This window comes from Chaetomium tenue (assembly GCF_020726465.1).
Source record: "Chaetomium tenue strain MPI-SDFR-AT-0079 chromosome Unknown F5144scaffold_7, whole genome shotgun sequence".
NCBI classification, from domain to species: domain Eukaryota; kingdom Fungi; phylum Ascomycota; class Sordariomycetes; order Sordariales; family Chaetomiaceae; genus Chaetomium; species Chaetomium tenue.
The window spans coordinates 1,817,312-1,835,730 of record NW_027117335.1 but is presented as its reverse complement, the minus strand read 5'-3'; the positions used below and the strand labels follow the sequence as shown (position 1 = coordinate 1,835,730).

The window sequence follows — 18,419 nt, the reverse complement described above, 5'->3', positions numbered from 1 at the left end:
TAGGCAAGACAGTCCCCCGCTAGGTACTAACCCTAAACGCTTGTTGAAGGAAGGAAAAGGCGGCGAGATGACAGGACTCACATGACCCGAATTGGGATGGCAGTGGGAATGGATCACAATAGTGGCAGGACCTTGGGAGTATTTTGCAATCTAGCTAAGCGCGAGTCAACGAGCACTTAAAGCTTGAAGGACAAGAACTGAAGATTAAAGACCTATGCGACTCGTAGGTTTTGAGTCTGACAAACGCGTTGGACGGTACTGCGCGCCACCGTGGAGGGACATTAAATCTGAAGAGGTAGGTACCTAGGTGGCTTCAATCATCCCGAGTCGGGGGGGGGGGGGGGGGGGGGGGGCATAAGGCCGGAGCTGGCCGAGGATCAAGGTGGCCCACACCAGGCTCAATTCGTTCCAGTGGATGACCTCTGACCTCAACTCCAATCTCTCCGCTCGGTCCAAGGAAGCCAGTTGCATTTTCTGCGGCGGCCTGAGCCCCTAGCAATTTGGCAGGTACGTGCTGGGAAAAGGACACTCTCCAGCTGCTTATCCTGCAACGTTGTGATTCCCATCAAGATGGACGATCAAAGACACCGGCAAATGGACAAGAGACAATGGCTGTGGTAAGGGTGGCCAGCGTTAATTATATAAACTAGTATCAAGAAAGTAGATTTCGACAATTCGTCTCACTCGATCTCATCTGTTCCTGTGCGGGAGGAGCTGCAGCCTGTGAACCTTCATGATAACCCAAATGTTGAAACCATAACTACCATTGCACAACCTGTGCAAAACCTCGGACCGGCGGGCAGTCCGCCGGCCGGATGAGCAACGCCCCTTGTGGTTGCGCGATTCTGTGCCCCCTCCCTTTGGTTGGGCGAACCCAAAAGAACCTGAGTCTTTAGAAGACGACAACCGATCAAGGGTAGATTCCTTAACTCTGCGTGCGTACAAGCCAAGCATGATGATTGAATGTCTGTCCATCCGCAAATGCATCAAGACTCCTCAGAGATGAAGCTCCAAGGACGCCGTTAATGAAATCAGGACTCAAATGTCCCGCACCAGACGCCTCATCAAGCAGTCCCCTGCTTCGACGCGAAGGTCCCGATGAGTTTGGCAAGCTTCTCGGCACCCTCGACAGGAACCGAGTTGTAATTACTGGCGCGAATGCCGCCGATAGAACGGTGGCCTTTCAGCCCCGTCAACCCCAGGGTAGCAGCCTCGCTCAAGAAGGCCTGCTCTGCCGCGTCGCCAGCTTGGATCCTGAAGCAGATATTCATACGTGACCGCGCCGACTTGTCAGGGATGATCCGATAGAAGTCAGGATGCGCCTCGAGGGCGCCGTAGATCAGCTGAGCCTTCTGCTCGGCTACAGCTTGCTGCCCTTGCACTTTGGGGCTCTGTCGCAGCAGCCTCTTGAGAACTTGACCGGCGATGTATACGCTGAAGAAACGTTGATTAGTCTACACCTCAGTTTGAAGGGTTGGTGCTTACTCGAAGATGCTGAGTGTGTTGTAGAGGCTGTTGTTTTTGGCAATAGTCTCATACTCGAAGATGCGAGGCGGAACGGGCAAACCCAGCTGCCTCATCAGAGTCGCGGGAGGTTGAGACGTCGTGGGGGGCAGGAACTTCTTGTTGATGACCAAAACGGTGATACCGGTCGTTCCGAGGTTCTTCTGGGCGCCAAAGAAGATAGCCGAGAAATTCTTGATCGGGATCGTCCTCGAAAGAATGTTGGAGCTCATGTCGGCCACGACGATCGGCCCATCAGACCCTGGCTCAAGGGACTTGGGGAACCCGGGGAACTCGACGCCGTCAACCGTCTCGTTGTCGCAGTAATAGACCATAGCGGCACCGGGAGTGAGGTTCCAGGTACTCTCATCTGGAATCTTTCCAAACTTGCCGTCATTCGTCTTGCGGCTATCCGCCACGATGTTGACATGCTCCGCGCCAAAGAGCCGCTCAGCTTCGGCGGCTGCCTTTTGCGACCAGCTACCAGTGACGATGTAGTCCAACTTGAGATCCTTCACGGCCGATTGGAGCTCCGGCACTGAGCCACCAGTCTCGCTCTGTTTCCGCGCAACCCAAGCGCCAACAAAGTTGTAAGCCGTAGCGGCAAATTCGCCCGTTCCACCGCCATGGAGGAAGAGAATCTCGTAATCGTCTGGGATATCGAGGTACGACGCTAGGTCAGCTTTGGCTTCGTTGATGATATTTGTAGCCATCGCCGACCGGTGAGAATGCTCGGCGATGCCTAGTCCGGTGTCCCGGAAGTTGACAAGAGCCTGAGCAGCATCCTCAATTACCTCAGTAGGAAGAGGTGCTGGGCCTGCACCAAAGCAGGTTACCTCTGATCTGGAGGGCATGATGTATAGCAGATTGTTTATCGTGGAAAGCGGGAAAGGGTTCTCCAACGAGGGGGAAGGGGTGTGAATTGCTGATCACGGTGGAGAAATTGACACTTGAATATTTATGCGTTGATTGAGTCATTCAGTTCAACTGTCCGGTGTCGGTAGCGGGGTCATCGGGCCCAGGAATTATACCAGCTCCGATGGGTGGGGCCCCCGCGGGCCCGTCACGAGGTCCTCGCTCCCGATCATTAATCTATCATTAATCTATACTGTGGTAGTTACTTCGTGGGGTGCATAAGTTGTGTCCCCTTTCGAGGTACCGCCGGGGCACACCGGACTCCTTTTACTTGCGGCTGCACTTTGCTTGTTTTCTCTTCGCTGGCAGAGCTGAGCAATTGTCCTAACGAGGTCCACTCGCAGTGCGCTCCTGTTTCACACCTCGACGGCCCGGGAGAACAGGTGTGCCAGCTGGCGCAAGTGACTTGGGCCGCGTTGGTGTAAGTCGTCAAGATTCAGACATGGTTCCAGCTAACAAACTCCACAGCAACAATCCGGGCATTTCTAGAATATCACACAGCACTTGATACAACTTAAAACATATTCATGGATGCCAACAGTTCAAGTTTTTCCCCCTTCTAAATCCCTTCGTTCGCCTGTACCCATGTCAAACCTCCTTCGTGACCTTCGCCCAGTCTAGTAATTGTGTGCGACCCCGAACAACATGATCTCTAATACGGATAGCCACCGGTTGTCGGTTGTCAGATAATGTCCGATGAACAAGTCTTTGCCCTCCGGCTCATCCCCGAGACGGAGGGGGAGCGCGATGCTCGGCGCTTTGATCGGCGTGCTTCCCCGTCACCGACAAATTGGTGCAGTGTCATGGCGTCACGGTGGGGTACGCGAACGGCTGTGTTACGCGCCGTCAAAGTGCTGTAGTCGAGAGGATAGGTGTTCGGGATGAGACGTCTATCCGCTCGGGGGGCGACGCCCAGCCCTCGCAGGTCGTTGTTCCAGGTTGGGTTCGTAGGCCGCGGCGCCGTCAGACCCCAACGCGAAGTTTCTCTGTTTTGAAATAGCTCGTCATTTTGGAGGAAAGGTACCTTGGCTTCCAAAACTTCCGAGTAACGCTGTGGTCGGAATCTGGCAGTCGTTAGCTACAAGTAATAGGCCGCTTCAACAGGTCTTAATAGTTGGAATTGATCGCACCCAGAGTTGAGGATGTCGGTGCCGCGATGAAATAGGAATCCTTCTGTGCCAGTGACGTGTCGCTCGAACGCAAAGGTAGCGGTAGCTTTTGGACGTCGTGCGTCGGCAATCAATTTGGCGAAGTCACCTTGATTGTCCCTCGTAGAACCGCAGCAACGGGCACCGGAGACCCGCTTGTACTGGTCGAGAGATCGGAATGCCATCCTCGATCTCTCATGAAGTTTGTTGAGGAAATTTCTCTGGACAACTCTTTGGTCAACCACGACGAGGCTTGGGGGATAATACCTATGTGAGGACGCTGGTGGCTGGGTCGAGATAGAGAATGCGCTTGCGGCTTACCAAATTTGTCAGGCTTGTCGCAGCAAAGTTCCGTTTTTCAAACTTGTGAGCGGCGGCGAAGACGATCCAAAGAGCGCAGCAAATGGTGGTGGGATTGTGGTGTTTGTCGGCCTCGGTCATGGAGACCATCGTCCTGTAGCAGAGTTCCTGGATGAGCACTTGGACATGGTGGGCAACCGAATACGTGAGCTCCAGGACGAGATTTTTTGCATCGGCCAGGTCTATGCCGCCGTGAAGGCCCACAGTGAGTGGGTTCAGGTATAAGTCGTTGTCGTCCCAATTGAGCAGCATTGTAATCCAGTACGCGCAGCTCCACGCAGTCAACAAGGTCCCGTGCTAAGCCATCAAGGCCAATGTCTATCTGCTTTCCCGGCACTATAATGCTACAAAGAGAGAAACTTACATCGAATTTTGCGAGGGCATCCATGTTGGACATGTAAGATGGTAGCCTCCGCCTGCTGAATCCGTCGAGTTGAATTCCGTTGAGCGCTGGGGTAATGATATTGGCACCTGATGCTGCTGCTGCGGTAGCCGTGGTTGCGAGTCTCTTGATCCCCACTGCCGAGCTCGTTGTCGAGTATTGTGAGAACAAACCCTTGTCATCGATGTGACACACTAAGTTGCCACCAAACAGGGACTCAAGAGACTCCCCGGAGCTGAATTGGGACATTTGGTCGATTTCTCTTCGCAAAGCGACCAAAAGATTCCGGGCCTCATCTGTTTTATAGCACGTCAGTATTCTTTCCCCTCCACTACCCTCGAAAGGCAGGGTTGAAACAGTACCTCGCTCAAAAAAGATGATTTCGGGCAACGATCTCATCGTCTCACTCGGTTCGACGAGTATCTGCAGCGGGCAGGGAGTAGGACCACCCGCCGGTCGGGCGAGACGTCCCTTGTTAACTCGCCTCCGTGTACGCCCGTCGACCTTTGATTCGAGATGTTGACACCTAGAACAAACGGATCCGACGCGGCCATCACACTGTGCCTGTAATCTCATCAGCCATTATTCGCTCACAGTAGGGTGGAAGAAGGTTCGAACCTGTGGCACGCCTGCAAATCTGCAAGGAGCACAGCGAGAGGCGGAGGGGGGTTTGGCCTTGGCCTGCGGCGGTGTTGTTGTCTTTGGGTCCTTTAGCGCTAGGTCTTCTTCCTCGACCGGGATCCATTGTCGTGTTGGTGAGACCAGTGCAACTCCGATGCTGGAGACATCTTCTCGTTTCTCGACTTCGATGTCTGGCCCCCAAGCGGTACGATCAAGTATGGAAGTGGGGAGATGCCCCACGTAGTCCGGCGACGGGTGGTTGGCTGGGGGCAGAGGTGCATTTTGATTAAGCTCCCAAATCGACTGAGCCGTTTCGTACTGAAAGCGTACGTTATCATCCGTGGTGGAAACGGCGAATTCGGCATCCTGAAGAGGGTCAGCGCTCATGATCCGGGGCAGCCACGAGGGGAACAACATCTTGTAACAATCCAGAGATTTGACTGGCTTCCGGGGCCTCTTCCCAAACAGTTTCCCACTTCATCAGACCGGCGAGGTCCATTTGCCAATCGCAACCGAGAGTAAGGTCGGCGGGGGGCTGTGGTGATGGGTGCAACCAGTTGATTACGAACTCGTCCCAATCTGGATTCCAAGTATCATCATCCAAAGCCCCCGAATTTGCCCAGGAGTCAATGATGGGAATCTCGTTTGGGTCCATATTGGGATGGAGTTGTCTTCGAATACCTCTGTCAGCCGATAATGTGAAAGTGAATGTCGACCCAGGACTCAGCTCGATGAGCAAATGGTCGCTTTGTGGCAGGTCTGAACCTGGAGAGGTGAAGAACAAATGGCACTGAACTGGTGCAATGAACTTGGAATTTTATACACCCCAGCATCACAGACACCCTGGTTCCGCACATGCAGCTAGACAGTGTGCGGCCATGCAGTTACGCAAGAACGACCACCAGCCCCGGTTGTTGTACCGTCGCACAAGCTGAAACCAGACGTACACCCGACAGAGGAATCATCGCTCTGTGAGCCAATCGATCTTGCCATCTATCTCAACGCCTCCTGCGCTCTGGTTGTTGAGATAGGCCACGACGCGCGAGCCTCGCGCCGGGAGCACATCCGGCGGCCTGGCGGGTGGTACGGGGATAGGCGGGCCGCCGCGTGCAAGCCGGTCCATCTCCGCAGCGCTCAAAATCGTGTTGACATTCTTGAGCGAGACGAAGTCGTGGTCTGCCGTTGCCGTCTGTGGGCGTGATCAATGCACCATGTATCTTGGCCTTCTGCGGTGAGTTTCCTCAATGGGGAACTTGAATGCATGATATGCATCAGGTCACCTGTACTCGTGCAAATTCGCACTCCTTTTGGCGAACAAATTCGGCGAGGTGGGATGTACGGAAGACGATAGCCGCCACTGTAACACAAGAGGGACCGTGCCCGCTGCGCGCGGGCACGCCAAAGGAAGCCTGGAGGAACGGGCCGGCGCAGTTAGCCTACGGCCGCAATACACGGCCGCAATACAATGCTGTCGTGCGATTAGTTTCAGGCCGCTTGAGGAATGTTGAGAAAGCAAGCAAAGGCAGTTGTTTGGTCAATCTCAAAATCTAGTCATACAGCCGCGCCTTCTTTCTTCCCGCTGTTGATCTCTTGCTTCTGGCCGGTTTGGGAGAGCTTGGTTTCTTTCTTTTCTTTGTCGGGGTACTGCTACTCGAAGCGAGTTGAGCGTCCAACAATTCCTCTGTGTCCGAGCCATCGTTCGAGCCATCGCCATCTAGATCAACAGTTAGGTGAGCCGTGCGTCTGGAAGGCGGCGATACATACCTGAAGATGGAACTGCGAACATCGGGGCAGGGTCCGCCGTGATTGAAGCCACCGGTGCTCCAGGGCTGGCTGCTAGTGCGGTCGTTTCGCGTTCTGCGGTCTTTGGGGCACGGTTTGGTGACGAGAAGGGGTTTCTGCTTGCGACTCCTCCGGGGCCAGCTCGTCGTGGTGTCGTAGGTGACTTGTCGACAAGGTTCGATGATTTTGACATGGGTGTATTGTTGGTAGACAATGAATTCTGCCGAATGAATTCCCAATTGTCGGCTAGGATTACCAGGATTCGAACGCTGGAGTCGACCAGCTGAGGTCCTCGGATCAGCTCGCGGTCTAGGACCCCCAGGAGTCGACCACTGCACGCGATCCACGATGCCTTGGGAAAGGGGTTCGCGGCGGTTCGCATCCACCCGGCCAGAGACTTCCAGGGTTGCTGGTCGACGGGGAAGAGAACGAGGACGTGGCATATGTGTATGCCTTTACGAGGAGGGCGGTCGTTCTCTGGTTGCAAGTAAGAACCCAGTTTGACGAAGACCGAAGTCTTGACCAGCGGCTCCGGCCAGACTCCTTGCTTGATATGGAAGGTATCCAGATCGACGGGGCCGGCAAAGGACACATGTGCTGAAGTGCTTGGCCACGGAGCTGTCTCGTCAGGACCACGGAGCTGCCGTGGGATGACCCTTGAAAGTGTTAGCAGCCAGGCCCTACGCCAGTGCAAAGTGATAGGGCGTACGGAGTCAAGCCGCCATCACGCGGCAGTGCCAGCGCCACCTGTACGGACGGGGTTTCGTCTGTCTCCCATCCACTAACAGCTACGCCTTCGAAGGTGAGTTTGTTTGGGAAAAGTCGGGCAACGATACTGAACCATTTCCCTTCCCAATCCTCTTCCAGGGTCGCTATTTTTGCTTCGGTGTTGAACATGGAGAGTATCAACGGAAGTCCCGATGTCTCCTCGTCTTCCGTACTCAGGAGGCGCGGGTAGAGCTCTTGGATAAAAGCGGGTTGGATGAATGATAGGAAGGTCCCGGCCTTGAAGTTTCCCGCACTCGTGTACCGGGAGCCAGGTGGGAGAATGTCGCACTGGGCCAAGTCAGAGTAGTAAGTGACGATGAGATCCGTACCGATTGTCCCTTGGTCTCGCTTGTTTGGTCGTGGAGGCATCGGGTAGATGGCAGAGACCGAAGAAGCCATAGCGGCGTTAGTAGCGTTCCAGCTTCTACCAATAAAGAATTGAGTTCTAGGAAAAAGGCTGGAGGGACAGAGAATGTTGAGTGCTGTTCCTTGAGAATAAATGCTGAACTCACTGTGGGGAAATCAACTACTGCTTTTAGCAACGATCTGACCTTACCTTCCATGTAACACGCCGCAACACCAAGCTGGGTTCTGAAACGCAACCTAGCAAGCCATATCGTCATATCAGGTATCGAATCGGCAGACTTGGTAAGGATTCTCGCCTGTAAGGTGATTGTACAGACGGAATAGGTCGGAGGAGTAGTTTTACAAATGCGATAGGTTTATTCCGAGGGCGGAGATGCAACGGTTCGTAGGTCCTTGCTTATGTGACACTAACAAGAGAGACTGATGATGTTTCAAGAATCAATCTGGAGGCTGTGATCCCGGTTGACGTGCATTGTGAAGAGGGTTCTTGGAGCGGGTTGTCGCATACATCATGGGGGGTATGTGGTAAGGCCTCTAACCATATCTGTGACTGCGGTGAACCGAGTGTTGAGCGACGGATATGTATTTCCAGAGCAATACAATTACTTTACCAGCAAGCTTGTTGTTGCTACTTGGGTATGTCTGAATCGAATGACGGGCCTCTTTTTCCGCCCACCCCGTTAGAGACACAGCCCCAGCGGGAGTGGATAGACGCGGGAAATGGCCATGAACGGGCTGTATTAGTTCCAGAGATGGTGAAGAGCGGAAACCAGGTGCACCGGACGTTCACAGATCTTCGTTTTGCGCCGTCCCAGCCGCAAGAAGAGCGCCGCAGTCAGCACCCGTGGACGTTGACAGGACCACAAGATGACGAGAGCCTGACCACACGAGAAGGCTCGCGACTGCGGCTAGCAGAACAAAGGCGACAGGAGCAGGAGGCTACGAGGCAGCAGCCAGAGACGATCAGATTTATGGAAGAAGAATTTCGCCGCCGCCAACACGAGGAGAGGTGCCTACGTCAGGAAGAAGGTCGGCGTCACCGGGAAGAGGAGAAGAGACGACGGCTGGAAGAGGAACGAGAAAATCATCCGCAAGCCGAAGAGATACGAGAATGGCTGGAGAGAGAGCGGAAGAAGCGGGAGGAGGTGGCGCGACGTCGAGAAGAGCTAGCAGAGCATGCTAGCCGGGGCCGTCAAAGAGCTCGAAGGGCGAGCCAGGAAGCCGATTCGTCATCTCCGCAGTACGTAATAGTATCTTCCTAAACTTCAGGTTTGCCTGTGGCGTTGGGTGACTAACAATAAATAATCAGGAGGCGGCGCCGGCCGAGGCAAGAAGAGCCTTCCCCGGACCCAGCGGGCGGACAGCCAACCCATCTTGACCGGTCGTCCGTGGAGATGATTGCGCAGCAAAGGGAGGCACTAGATCAACTGGTCCAGGAGAGGGAGAGATCCTTCCGGGAAAAACAAGCGGCCTCGGTTCGCCGTGACTGGTGCAACCCTATTCCGAGGGAACGTAAAGTCGACACGGTCCAAGCCTTCCTAAAAGCGTTCCACGACGAGAGCACCATGGAGATAGCAACGTGCTCGGTTTGCTATATAAAGAAGAAGCCAAGAGATCTTGGCCATGTCCACTGGAAAAGAGCGGTTCCCGCGGACATTCATCCAGCAATGACGAATCTCCTAGCATGCCAGATCTGCTTTCCGGAGCGAGATGGCGACGATGTTGTGCCGATCTGCTTCGCCTGTCAAGCCGCCTTCGATCGACACCGGGTTCCGGGCGTCTGCATGGGTAGTACGATGGATATCGGCTGTGAGCACCGATACCCAAAGGAGCTCCGAGATCTCACCCCATTAGAGGAGAAGCTCATCTCCCTCAATACGGCTTACGGGTTCATCACCAAGTTTAACGTGCAGCGCGGACAGCAGACCGGTCCGACATATCGGAAGCACATTGTAGGCCATATCTCGGTCTTCCCCAACGATGTAGAGTCTTTGGTTGCGACCATATTGCCGCATCCACTTGTCTCGTCGTTGGACCAGGTGCATGTAATCTGGACCGGCTTAGAGCGGCCGAGGCCGGTGGACGTGAGCAAACTGTTGAGTGTCCGACCCGGCGCCCTTCTCACAGCGTTGCATTGGCTGCGGGCAAATAACCCTCTTTATGCGGACATCGCAATCAACGAGGAGGAGATGGACAGTTGGTCCTTTGAGAATGGTAGCCAGGTGCCGTCTCTGGCGTACCAACGAATGGTGAGAGAGCAAGAGACTGCAGAGGAAGCCATCCGGACAGCACAGATCGTGCCGCCGACCGATCGAGGACAGGATCTCCCGGTCGAGCCATCGACGGTTGAGGATATTGCGGCGGAATTAGCAGATAGATGCAAGGACAGTTCTATTCCGGCCGAGCCCACGCCTAGCGCATCCACCGCCAGCTTGGAGGAGGCGACGGCTGAAGAAACGGAGGAGCCGGTGTTTGAGCTACGGTCTTCGGCCATGTTTCCGATCGATGACCAGGCCGCCTTCGAAGAGCAGGACAAGCTAGACTTTATCAGTCTGGCGCTACAAGCAGAGCGCGAGTCTGACGACCGCTATGAGGCCGGTGCCGGCGACGCACCGTCTATGCAGGTCTATGGCTCCTCGGAACGGCCGTTCATCCGGATATCGCGCGGTAGTGAGTTTGCCGACGCGTTCTCTCCCGACTATTTTCCCAAGACATTCCCTTGTTGCTTTCCGTATGGGCGTGGCGGACCACGGGTAGTGGATCGTAACGAAGAGGGAGGCTCAGCAAATCCGCTATTGCGAGATATGACGCTAGAATCGTGGGCCAAGGTTGTCCTGCAGAGACACGGTGGGCATTTTGGCCAGCACCCCATGTTTGGGTTCCTCATCTTCAACATCCTTGTAAAGTCCCGGAATCGACGAATCGGCCAGGGACGCTTGAAGCGGTCGGCTTTCCGACGCATTGAGGGAATCCATCGAAGGCTGACACCCGAGCGGTTGAGGGAGGCGCAAAAGGAAATGTCCGAGACGGGAAAAACGACGGACGGAGATGTTCTTGCACTTATGAAGGAGCTCTCTCTATACGGTAGCCGACATCCATTATCAAACGAGAGTCGCCTGTCGATGCGGAAGAAGATCTGGTCCATGATCGTGGCGTTCGGCCTCACGGCTATTTGGTTTACGCTCAACCCAAACGACATCAACAACCCCGTAAAGCTGAAGCTCGCGGCGCACAGGGGACGAGATGGCGAGGCCGCTAGAGCCTTTCTCAGCGCACTGTCCACGACCCTGCAGGCGACGACCCTCTCGGTCCACGATCCTCTGAGCTCGACTCTTTTCTTCTTCCGTGAGATCTCCCTATTTTTTGAGCATTACGTTCGCGTCGGACGGCCATCCATCTATGGGAAGGTGAGTCACTATTACGCCACCATAGAGACCAACGACCGCGGGGCCCTCCACCTGCACGGCCTGCTGTGGTTGGACGGGAACCTGGATCTGGCGAATCTCGTCCGCGATATGGCCAATCCCGACGAAGGGGTATACCGGTCCAAAGTGAAGAGCTTTGTGGATGACGTATTCACCGCGACCCTGGACGAGGCCCTGGCGAAAGAGGCAACGGAGAGTGGCAAGAAGACCACCGTGGTAGAGCCCGAGTTGATTCACGACGCGGAGTGGCTATCGGGGAGGTTTGAGCGTGAAGCCAACTTCGTCGCGTCTCGCTGCCAAGTCCATCACCATACCGCTACGTGTGTGAAGTACTCGATCAAGGAAGTTCTCAAGTCGGGTGCGGAGAAATGCAAAGCGCAGCTATGTCGGTTCCGGGCGCCGTGGAAACTCGTGCCGGAGACTAGCTTTACGGAAGACGGCCTGCTCGAGGTGAAACGGGATCATCAGATGGTCAACCAGTACAACCAGAGCATGGCCGTAGGTCTTCGGCATAATACTGACATATCACCAGTCATTACGCGGAAGAAGGGGCTGGCGCTCGTCCACTACATTTGCAACTATGCCTCGAAGCTCAACGCTCCGATGTGGAAGCGACTCGCTCATGCAGAGGAGCTGCTGGAGTTGGCCTTACAGCAGAAAGGAGAGCCAGACGGCTCTGCTGCGCCGTCGGCGATGGGAGAAGCCACCAAATCGTTCCTCCTACGAGTCGCAAATCGAATCCACACGAGCAGAGAGCTCTCACATCCTGAGGTGCTTGGCTATCTGCTCGGCTATGAGACCGACTTCACGAACGTCTCTGCCTGGAGCTGGATACATCTGAACTCCTTGTACTGGGCCTGTGCTAGACAGTGGCCGTGTCTGCGAGAAGCATTGGCGAGCCTTGGTCAAGAGCCGCACCCAAACAATGTCTACTTCCAAGAAAGCGGCTTTAAGCTCTCTTACCTGGAAGCATACAAGCACCGCGGCCCGATCCTCGAACACCTCTGTTTCTACGACTACGCATCATTCGTCGTTCTGAAAAAAGAGCATGGTCATCGGCGAGGACCAACTTCGGTTCCTTTTCCACCATCGGCAACAGTCTGTAAAGGATGGATTCAATGCCTCCGAACTCCCAACGAGACAGCAGTCCCCGTTTTTCATGGTCGCCTCACAGACGAGTTCGAAGAGCAGGACGAGAAATTTGTAAGAAGGTAAGTAGCAGGATCCACTCGGCGTAAAAGAAAAGTGTTTACAAGTCACATACAGAAACGCAGTCCTGCACCTCGCCCTCTTCGTTCCATGGGAAAGGTTTCAGGCTGAGCCGGCGGACGATATACCAGGACTTTGGCGATCGCTCGAGGAGCAGCTGGGCGCTCGAATCCGCTCACACTTCCAGAACATCTGCTACGCGTCTCGGCGGACGATGCCCGTGCTGATCGAAAGCTGCAAGGGCTAGAACAGGAAAACGAAGACGTCGTCGACGGGTTTGACTTTGACGACCGGGAGGGGGACGATGACGGCGTCGGGCTGGATGTTGGGGGCATCGATCCACAGGACCATTACGAGGCCTTCTTGGATGTCCTTTCAACGGTTCGAGGCAGCGACATCAGGGATATGACAGCGACTTCGGCCCTGAGGCGCTTGGACGAAGAGGCGAGGGCAATTGACCCAAGCCAGGACGACAACACTGCTACCAGGCGTGGTCACCATTTCTATACCATACTACAGGACCTCCAAGACTCGCCTTTCCGCGGCATGGGATTGCCCAGCCGCGAGGAGATCGACGCGGTATTGAAGGTCCAGAAGAAAGAGGACAGCAGTGTGACGGCGAAGATCCAGGGCAAGCAAACGAACCCTTCTTCTGCGCATTCCGGCGAGCCCCACGCGAGCCCGCGGTGGCCCGTTCACGGAGGCGAAGGATCAGCAGATGGGGTCGGTCCGGGCGGACAGATGCGGCTGGAACTCGGCCGTTATGCAAAACACGTCGATGTGGCCTTGGGCCTCACAAGGCACTGGACCCTGAACAAGCTCCAATCGATGGCGGTCTTGCTGCCGGCAGCGTTTCTTGACGACCGCGGCACACGGCTGCAGGAAGAGGGGAGTCGGCAGCATTTCCAATACGTCGGCGGCGAGGGCGGCACAGGCAAGTCCCGCGTCATCCACGCTATCAAGGACATGTTCCGGCTGAAAAATGGCCTCCACACGCTGCTCCTAACGGGCGCCAGCGGCAACGCGGCTGCGCTGATCGGCGGAGTGACGCTGCACTCGGCGGCAAACATTGCGTTCGAGGGCAGGGCCGCGACAGCCAAGAACATCTCGGAAGAAGAGAAGCTGCGGTGGAAAAACATGATCATGTTGATTATCGATGAAATCAGCCAGGTGGGCGGTCTCACACTCGCGGCAGTGGACAGCCGCCTGAAGCAGTACAGGGACGACCAGCATCGACCGTTCGGCGGAATCCCAATGGTCTTGTTCTTTGGCGACTTCTTCCAGTTCGACCCGGTCCTGCAGACCAGCCTCCTCTTGCCAACGCCTAGGGACCGTGGCGGACAGAAACCAGAGAGCGCTTCAAGGCACCTAGCTGCGCATAAGCTGTTCCTCCGGTTCACGGCCGTCGTCATCCTCCGCGAACAGGTCCGCGCGGCTGGCTGTCCAAGGCTGCGGGGCTTCCTCCGGCGCCTGCGCAACGGCGAGCAGACCGAGCTGGACTTTCAGCCATCCCGAGCCAAATGCGGGGCAAGGAAGGCAGATGGAGGGGCAAGCCGGGTTTCAGGTGGGTTACCCACAGAACCGGGCCTCTCTGCACGCCGGCCTTCGCCATGACGGATCAGAAGAGCCAGGGCAAGCAGTTCTCGGATGTGCTCGTCAACCTCAAAGGCGTCCACTCCAGCGGTACGGCGACTCGACCCAGCTTCATGGGCCTGTACGTGCAGCTGTCGAGGGCGCAGAGTTGGGACGGGCTGCATCTGTTTCGGAAACCGGCGCGCGGCGACTTTATCGAGCCCAAGAATGTGCTTGATAAAGACATGAGAGACGCCATCGTCAAGCTGGAACGACGGGGCGAGGAGACCAGACGGCGGTTCGAGCAAGACCACAGGCACGAGTCGTGGTTTCAAGAATGGGATGCAATGGCTGAATCTGGCCAGGGTACTGAAACCGATGACGTAGAGGATGCATTGCTCTGGGGAGACCCTGGGGTTTCCGAGCCCGGATCGTAGCACAGCTCTCCACCGCTGCTCTGTTCCAGGGCTCTTTTCCAGCAGAATAAGCTGCTTCAATTAATATTTTCCTGCTCACCTTGTTGCCGTGTTGCCCTGCAATCTGCGTGGTCGTCGGTGAAGCTACCCGGTGAAGCTACCCGGGGGTACGCCATCTTATTGGCCCTTCTGAACCGGAGCTGGCCCCACAGCTGAATTTGGGGCCGGCACGGGCTGCAAGCCATGACTAACAGACCGTCCGTGCACCACCACTGCCAAGCCCAACTTCGAGACGCTCATCGTCAGAGGTAAGTTCCTCCAGCCAAAACAAGATGGCTCTCCTTCCATAATCTTTAGGATAATGACAGTAGAAACTTTACAGTATACAGGGGAAAACGACACGGCTTTTGATGTGGGGATTTGGTCCGTGCTTGAGCAGGCCATGGTTTTTCTCGGAAAAGGAACCTTTCGGAAGTACTCGTTCCTCGTACGTTCCTCCAGGCATAACCCATAAGTCCCATAAATTCCAGGGGGTCTGAAATAGGCAGACACCCCAGTGTTGCTATTGTAATGAATATGGCCAATTAGAATATCAACCTCGATTTTGGAAAATCCTTCTATACATATCACCCCAGCCACACCATCAACGATGCCATTACACTTGGTGCAGTACGATGCGATTGCATTCAACGCCCTATAATGGCACTTGGTGCAGTACGATGCAATGCCTTGCAATGGCACTTGGTGCAGTACGATGCAATGCCTTGCAATGGCACTTGGTGTAGTGCCATACAGTGCCTTGCAATGGCACTTGGTGCAGTGCGATGCAATGGCTTGCAATTGCGCTTGGTGTGGTGCCCTACAATTGCACTTGGTGCAGTGCCCTGTAATTTGGTCTGGTGCAGTGCCCTGTGAATAAGTAGGTAGGTACCAGGTAGGTAATTTACCCGCAGGGTACCACACCAAGTGCAATTGCAGGTACTACACCTACCAAGTGCCATTGCAAGGTACTGCATCGCACTACACCAAGTACCATTGCAAGGCACTGTATGGCACTACACCAAGTGCCATTGCAAGGCATTGCATCGCACTGCACTAAGTGCCATTGCAAGCCATTGCATCGTACTGCACCAAGTGCCATTGCAAGCCATTGCATCGCACTGCACCAAGTGCCATTGCAAGGCATTGCATCGTACTGCACCAAGTGCCATTATAGGGCTTTGAATGCAATCGCATCGTACTGCACCAAGTGTAATGGCATCGTTGATGGTGTGGCTGGGGTGATATGTATAGAAGGATTTTCCAAAATCGAGGTTGATATTCTAATTGGCCATATTCATTACAATAGCAACACTGGGGTGTCTGCCTATTTCAGACCCCCTGGAATTTATGGGACTTATGGGTTATGTTACTGTGGCGGCTATCGTCTTCCGTAGGATGTCGGAAATTGCGATTGGAAGGTCGACCGCGATTGAATTGGGCTTAGCGCTTTGCTTTTAAGCATACCTAGGTACGTTAGGTACCTGCATGTATGGTTGGTTGCCTCACCCTGGAAGAGGGCTGTCGCGGTTTGGGCATCGAGGCTGGTGGGTGCCGTTGACCAAGACTTCCATTCTTTGCGATCAAACTCTTTCTTGGCACTAGGTAACAGGGCCCAAAACCCACCCGGAAACTGCTTGTCTCTCTGCACAAACCCCGAATCCACGGGACCAACAGCACTGCCAACACAAAATCGACAGCTACAAAGACAATGCAACTATTGCATCCCACCACCATCGCTACCAGTCCTTAACGTTACAAGCAATCCCCTCTTTGATCGCTTCCATGCGTGACCCGACGTTTTTTTCCCGCAGATTTTAAGACGTCCCTGTTCAGCATCCCCCTAGGATGGAATCATGGGGAAGGCCTCGGGGGTTTCTTTCTACTACATTTGGCATTAGCGAGCAGCAAACAGAAATAAAAGAGGTACCTATCCTTTCCCACTTACATTGGAGGTTTGACCGGCGACTTCTCCTCAAACCTGCTGCTCTCCTGAGCCTCTTCACCGGGAGTCTCCACTTCAGCAACTGGCTCAGGCAAGACAAGCGAGTGTTCCTTGGTCCAAGGAAAGCGGATCACCACCTTGATCTCCAGCTTCTGGTCAAACCGCTTGTAAGCTTTCGGGGCGTCTTCAATCCCAATTTGTGACGTTGTAATCCAGCCCAACTTTGCCCTCCCGCTCTTGACCAGCTCAACAGCCGTGGGCATGATTTCATAAAGCGAGGGATTGACCGGCCCGGGCCCAAAGGACAGGTTCTTCCTGAATATCTCCGGTATGGTGATCGCCAAGTCCTTATCCATCAACTCCCCGCGCGGCGTCCCAGCCGACTTTCCCTGAGCAATGTATACCCCCAAAATCCCAATCCCCCCATTGTACTTGGTCACCCGAATCGCCTCCTGGAGGACATAATTCTGCCGGGGCTTCAGAGCATGATCCAAACACTCCTGGCCAATACAATCCACACTCCTCTCAACCCCCAGCGGCTGGCGGCGCAGGATCTGCTCGCTCGCGGTGCCCGCATCCGAACTAAAATCAATGGGAACCGCACCAATCGAAGCAGCCTTATCAAGCCGGTCGCGCACGTGGTCAATAGAATACACCTTGGACGCGCCGCGGAGGATCGCCGCGTAGGCGCACAGCAGGCCGACAGGGCCGGCGCCGAAGATGGCCACCGAGTCGCCCGCTTGGAAGTGCGCGTAGTCGAGCCCCGCCCACGCCGTGACGAAGATGTCCGTGAGGAACAGCCAGTCGAGGTCCGGGGAGGAGTCGTCCGGGATGGCGACCAGCGAGTCGTCGGCAAAGGGCACGTGCAGGTACTCGGCTTGGGCGCCGCCGTCGGAGCTGAATTGGGGGCCGGCGCCGTACAGATGGCCCTGGTCTTGTTGGCGCTTGTCGACGGAGAAGAAGCCGCAGTTGGCGGAACAGGGGATGAGGACTCGGTCGCCGACTTTGAAGTGCCCGACTGCGTGGCCGACCTCAGTGATGATGCCGACGCCCTCGTGGCCCATCGTCCAGGGCGGGGTGGAGCTGCCGAAGATGCCGTGGTAGGTGTGCAGGTCAGTGCCGCAGATGGCGGCCATGGTGATGCGCACGATGGCGTCTTGGCTGTGGATGATCTCGGGCTTGGGGACATTGCGGACTGCCATCTCGTAGGGCTTGCCTTCCCAGACGACGGCACGCATTGTTTTCTTACCGCTGCGGGTGCCGCTTCCTGGGATGACGTCGGAGGATGACATGGTGAGGGAGGGGTGTTTGGTGTCTGGAAATAATAACCCGGTCAAGGAGTCGTGCAGTCTGTCAATGGTGAGTCTGCACACCAAAAGGAGTAATCCGCACACCTATTTGAAGATCCTCCAGAGCACGTTAAAGAGACCTATGAGGGGGAAGTCATCATTCGTCTGATGAACAGCGCGGTGGCGTCTTATATGCTGCTAGTCACTTTGCGTCATGGCCCCTTCTTTCGGCCCACTTACCCCCTCAACTCAACTCTAGCAAGGCCACCCCTCTCAAGAGTCCTGTTACACTAGTACATCCCCAAGACACTCCGGTGACCTTTGTTTCAGATCCTCCAGGTTCGGATTGGTTCACTTCTGGTTGATGATCAGTTGCGAAAGGCAAGAGAATAGCGGATTGAGTGGGATCCCTTCGGTCAGAATTATGGTATTTGGTGTCGTACCTGTCGGTTTCTGATGTCCATATCCATTGTCTTCCGTCGTTTCTTTCCCGCGATCCGAACCAACCGTGGCTACATGTAGTGGGAAGTCCCAGGCGTTCTATCGTAGGTTTTGTCGAAGCCAACATGGCGCGCCCGATAAGCAAGGTTCTTGAATGATCGCATATAATGGTGACTCCGGTTTCTTCGACTTGATATTGCATGTTTTGCTGCTTTTTGTCTTTCTTTCTTTCTTTCTT

At 55.0% G+C, this 18,419-nt stretch overlaps 3 protein-coding genes across 3 annotated transcripts; all 3 read right to left on the bottom strand.

The window, feature by feature from the left end:
• Positions 1-609: 609 nt before the first annotated feature.
• F5144DRAFT_586624 (pyridoxal phosphate-dependent transferase) lies at positions 610-2,486 on the bottom strand. Its single transcript, XM_066789776.1, has 2 exons — positions 1,486-2,486; positions 610-1,434 (listed from the first exon to the last, which is right to left on the bottom strand). Exons 1-2 carry the CDS (start codon positions 2,355-2,357, stop codon positions 1,065-1,067), a joined length of 1,242 nt encoding a protein of 413 aa, XP_066639060.1. The 5' UTR covers positions 2,358-2,486; the 3' UTR covers positions 610-1,064.
• A 614-nt stretch (positions 2,487-3,100) lies between these two features.
• On the bottom strand, positions 3,101-5,584 carry F5144DRAFT_499039 (uncharacterized protein; the record flags this gene model as incomplete). Its single annotated transcript, XM_066786306.1, has 5 exons — positions 3,101-3,469; positions 3,888-4,223; positions 4,504-4,599; positions 4,927-5,311; positions 5,484-5,584. The coding sequence occupies 5 exons, from the start codon at positions 5,582-5,584 to the stop codon at positions 3,101-3,103; spliced, it is 1,287 nt and encodes a 428-aa protein (XP_066639059.1).
• A 10,457-nt stretch (positions 5,585-16,041) lies between these two features.
• Positions 16,042-18,206, bottom strand: F5144DRAFT_586606 (chaperonin 10-like protein). The gene is made up of 2 exons (XM_066789775.1): positions 16,455-18,206; positions 16,042-16,391 (listed from the first exon to the last, which is right to left on the bottom strand). Exons 1-2 carry the CDS (start codon positions 17,741-17,743, stop codon positions 16,361-16,363), a joined length of 1,320 nt encoding a protein of 439 aa, XP_066639058.1. The 5' UTR covers positions 17,744-18,206; the 3' UTR covers positions 16,042-16,360.
• Positions 18,207-18,419: the final 213 nt, after the last annotated feature.

Bases quoted from the DNA above. Each gene is read 5' to 3' on its own strand.
- F5144DRAFT_586624 (XM_066789776.1), bottom strand. From the start codon at position 2,357: ATGCCCTCCAGATCAGAGGTAACCTGCTTTGGTGCAGGCCCAGCACCT. The intron at 1,435-1,485 runs GTAAGCACCAAC...ACGTTTCTTCAG, and splicing joins AACACACTCAGCATCTTCGA to CGTATACATCGCCGGTCAAG.
- F5144DRAFT_586606 (XM_066789775.1), bottom strand. From the start codon at position 17,743: ATGTCATCCTCCGACGTCATCCCAGGAAGCGGCACCCGCAGCGGTAAG. The intron at 16,392-16,454 runs GTAAGTGGGAAA...TGCCAAATGTAG, and splicing joins TCGCCGGTCAAACCTCCAAT to TAGAAAGAAACCCCCGAGGC.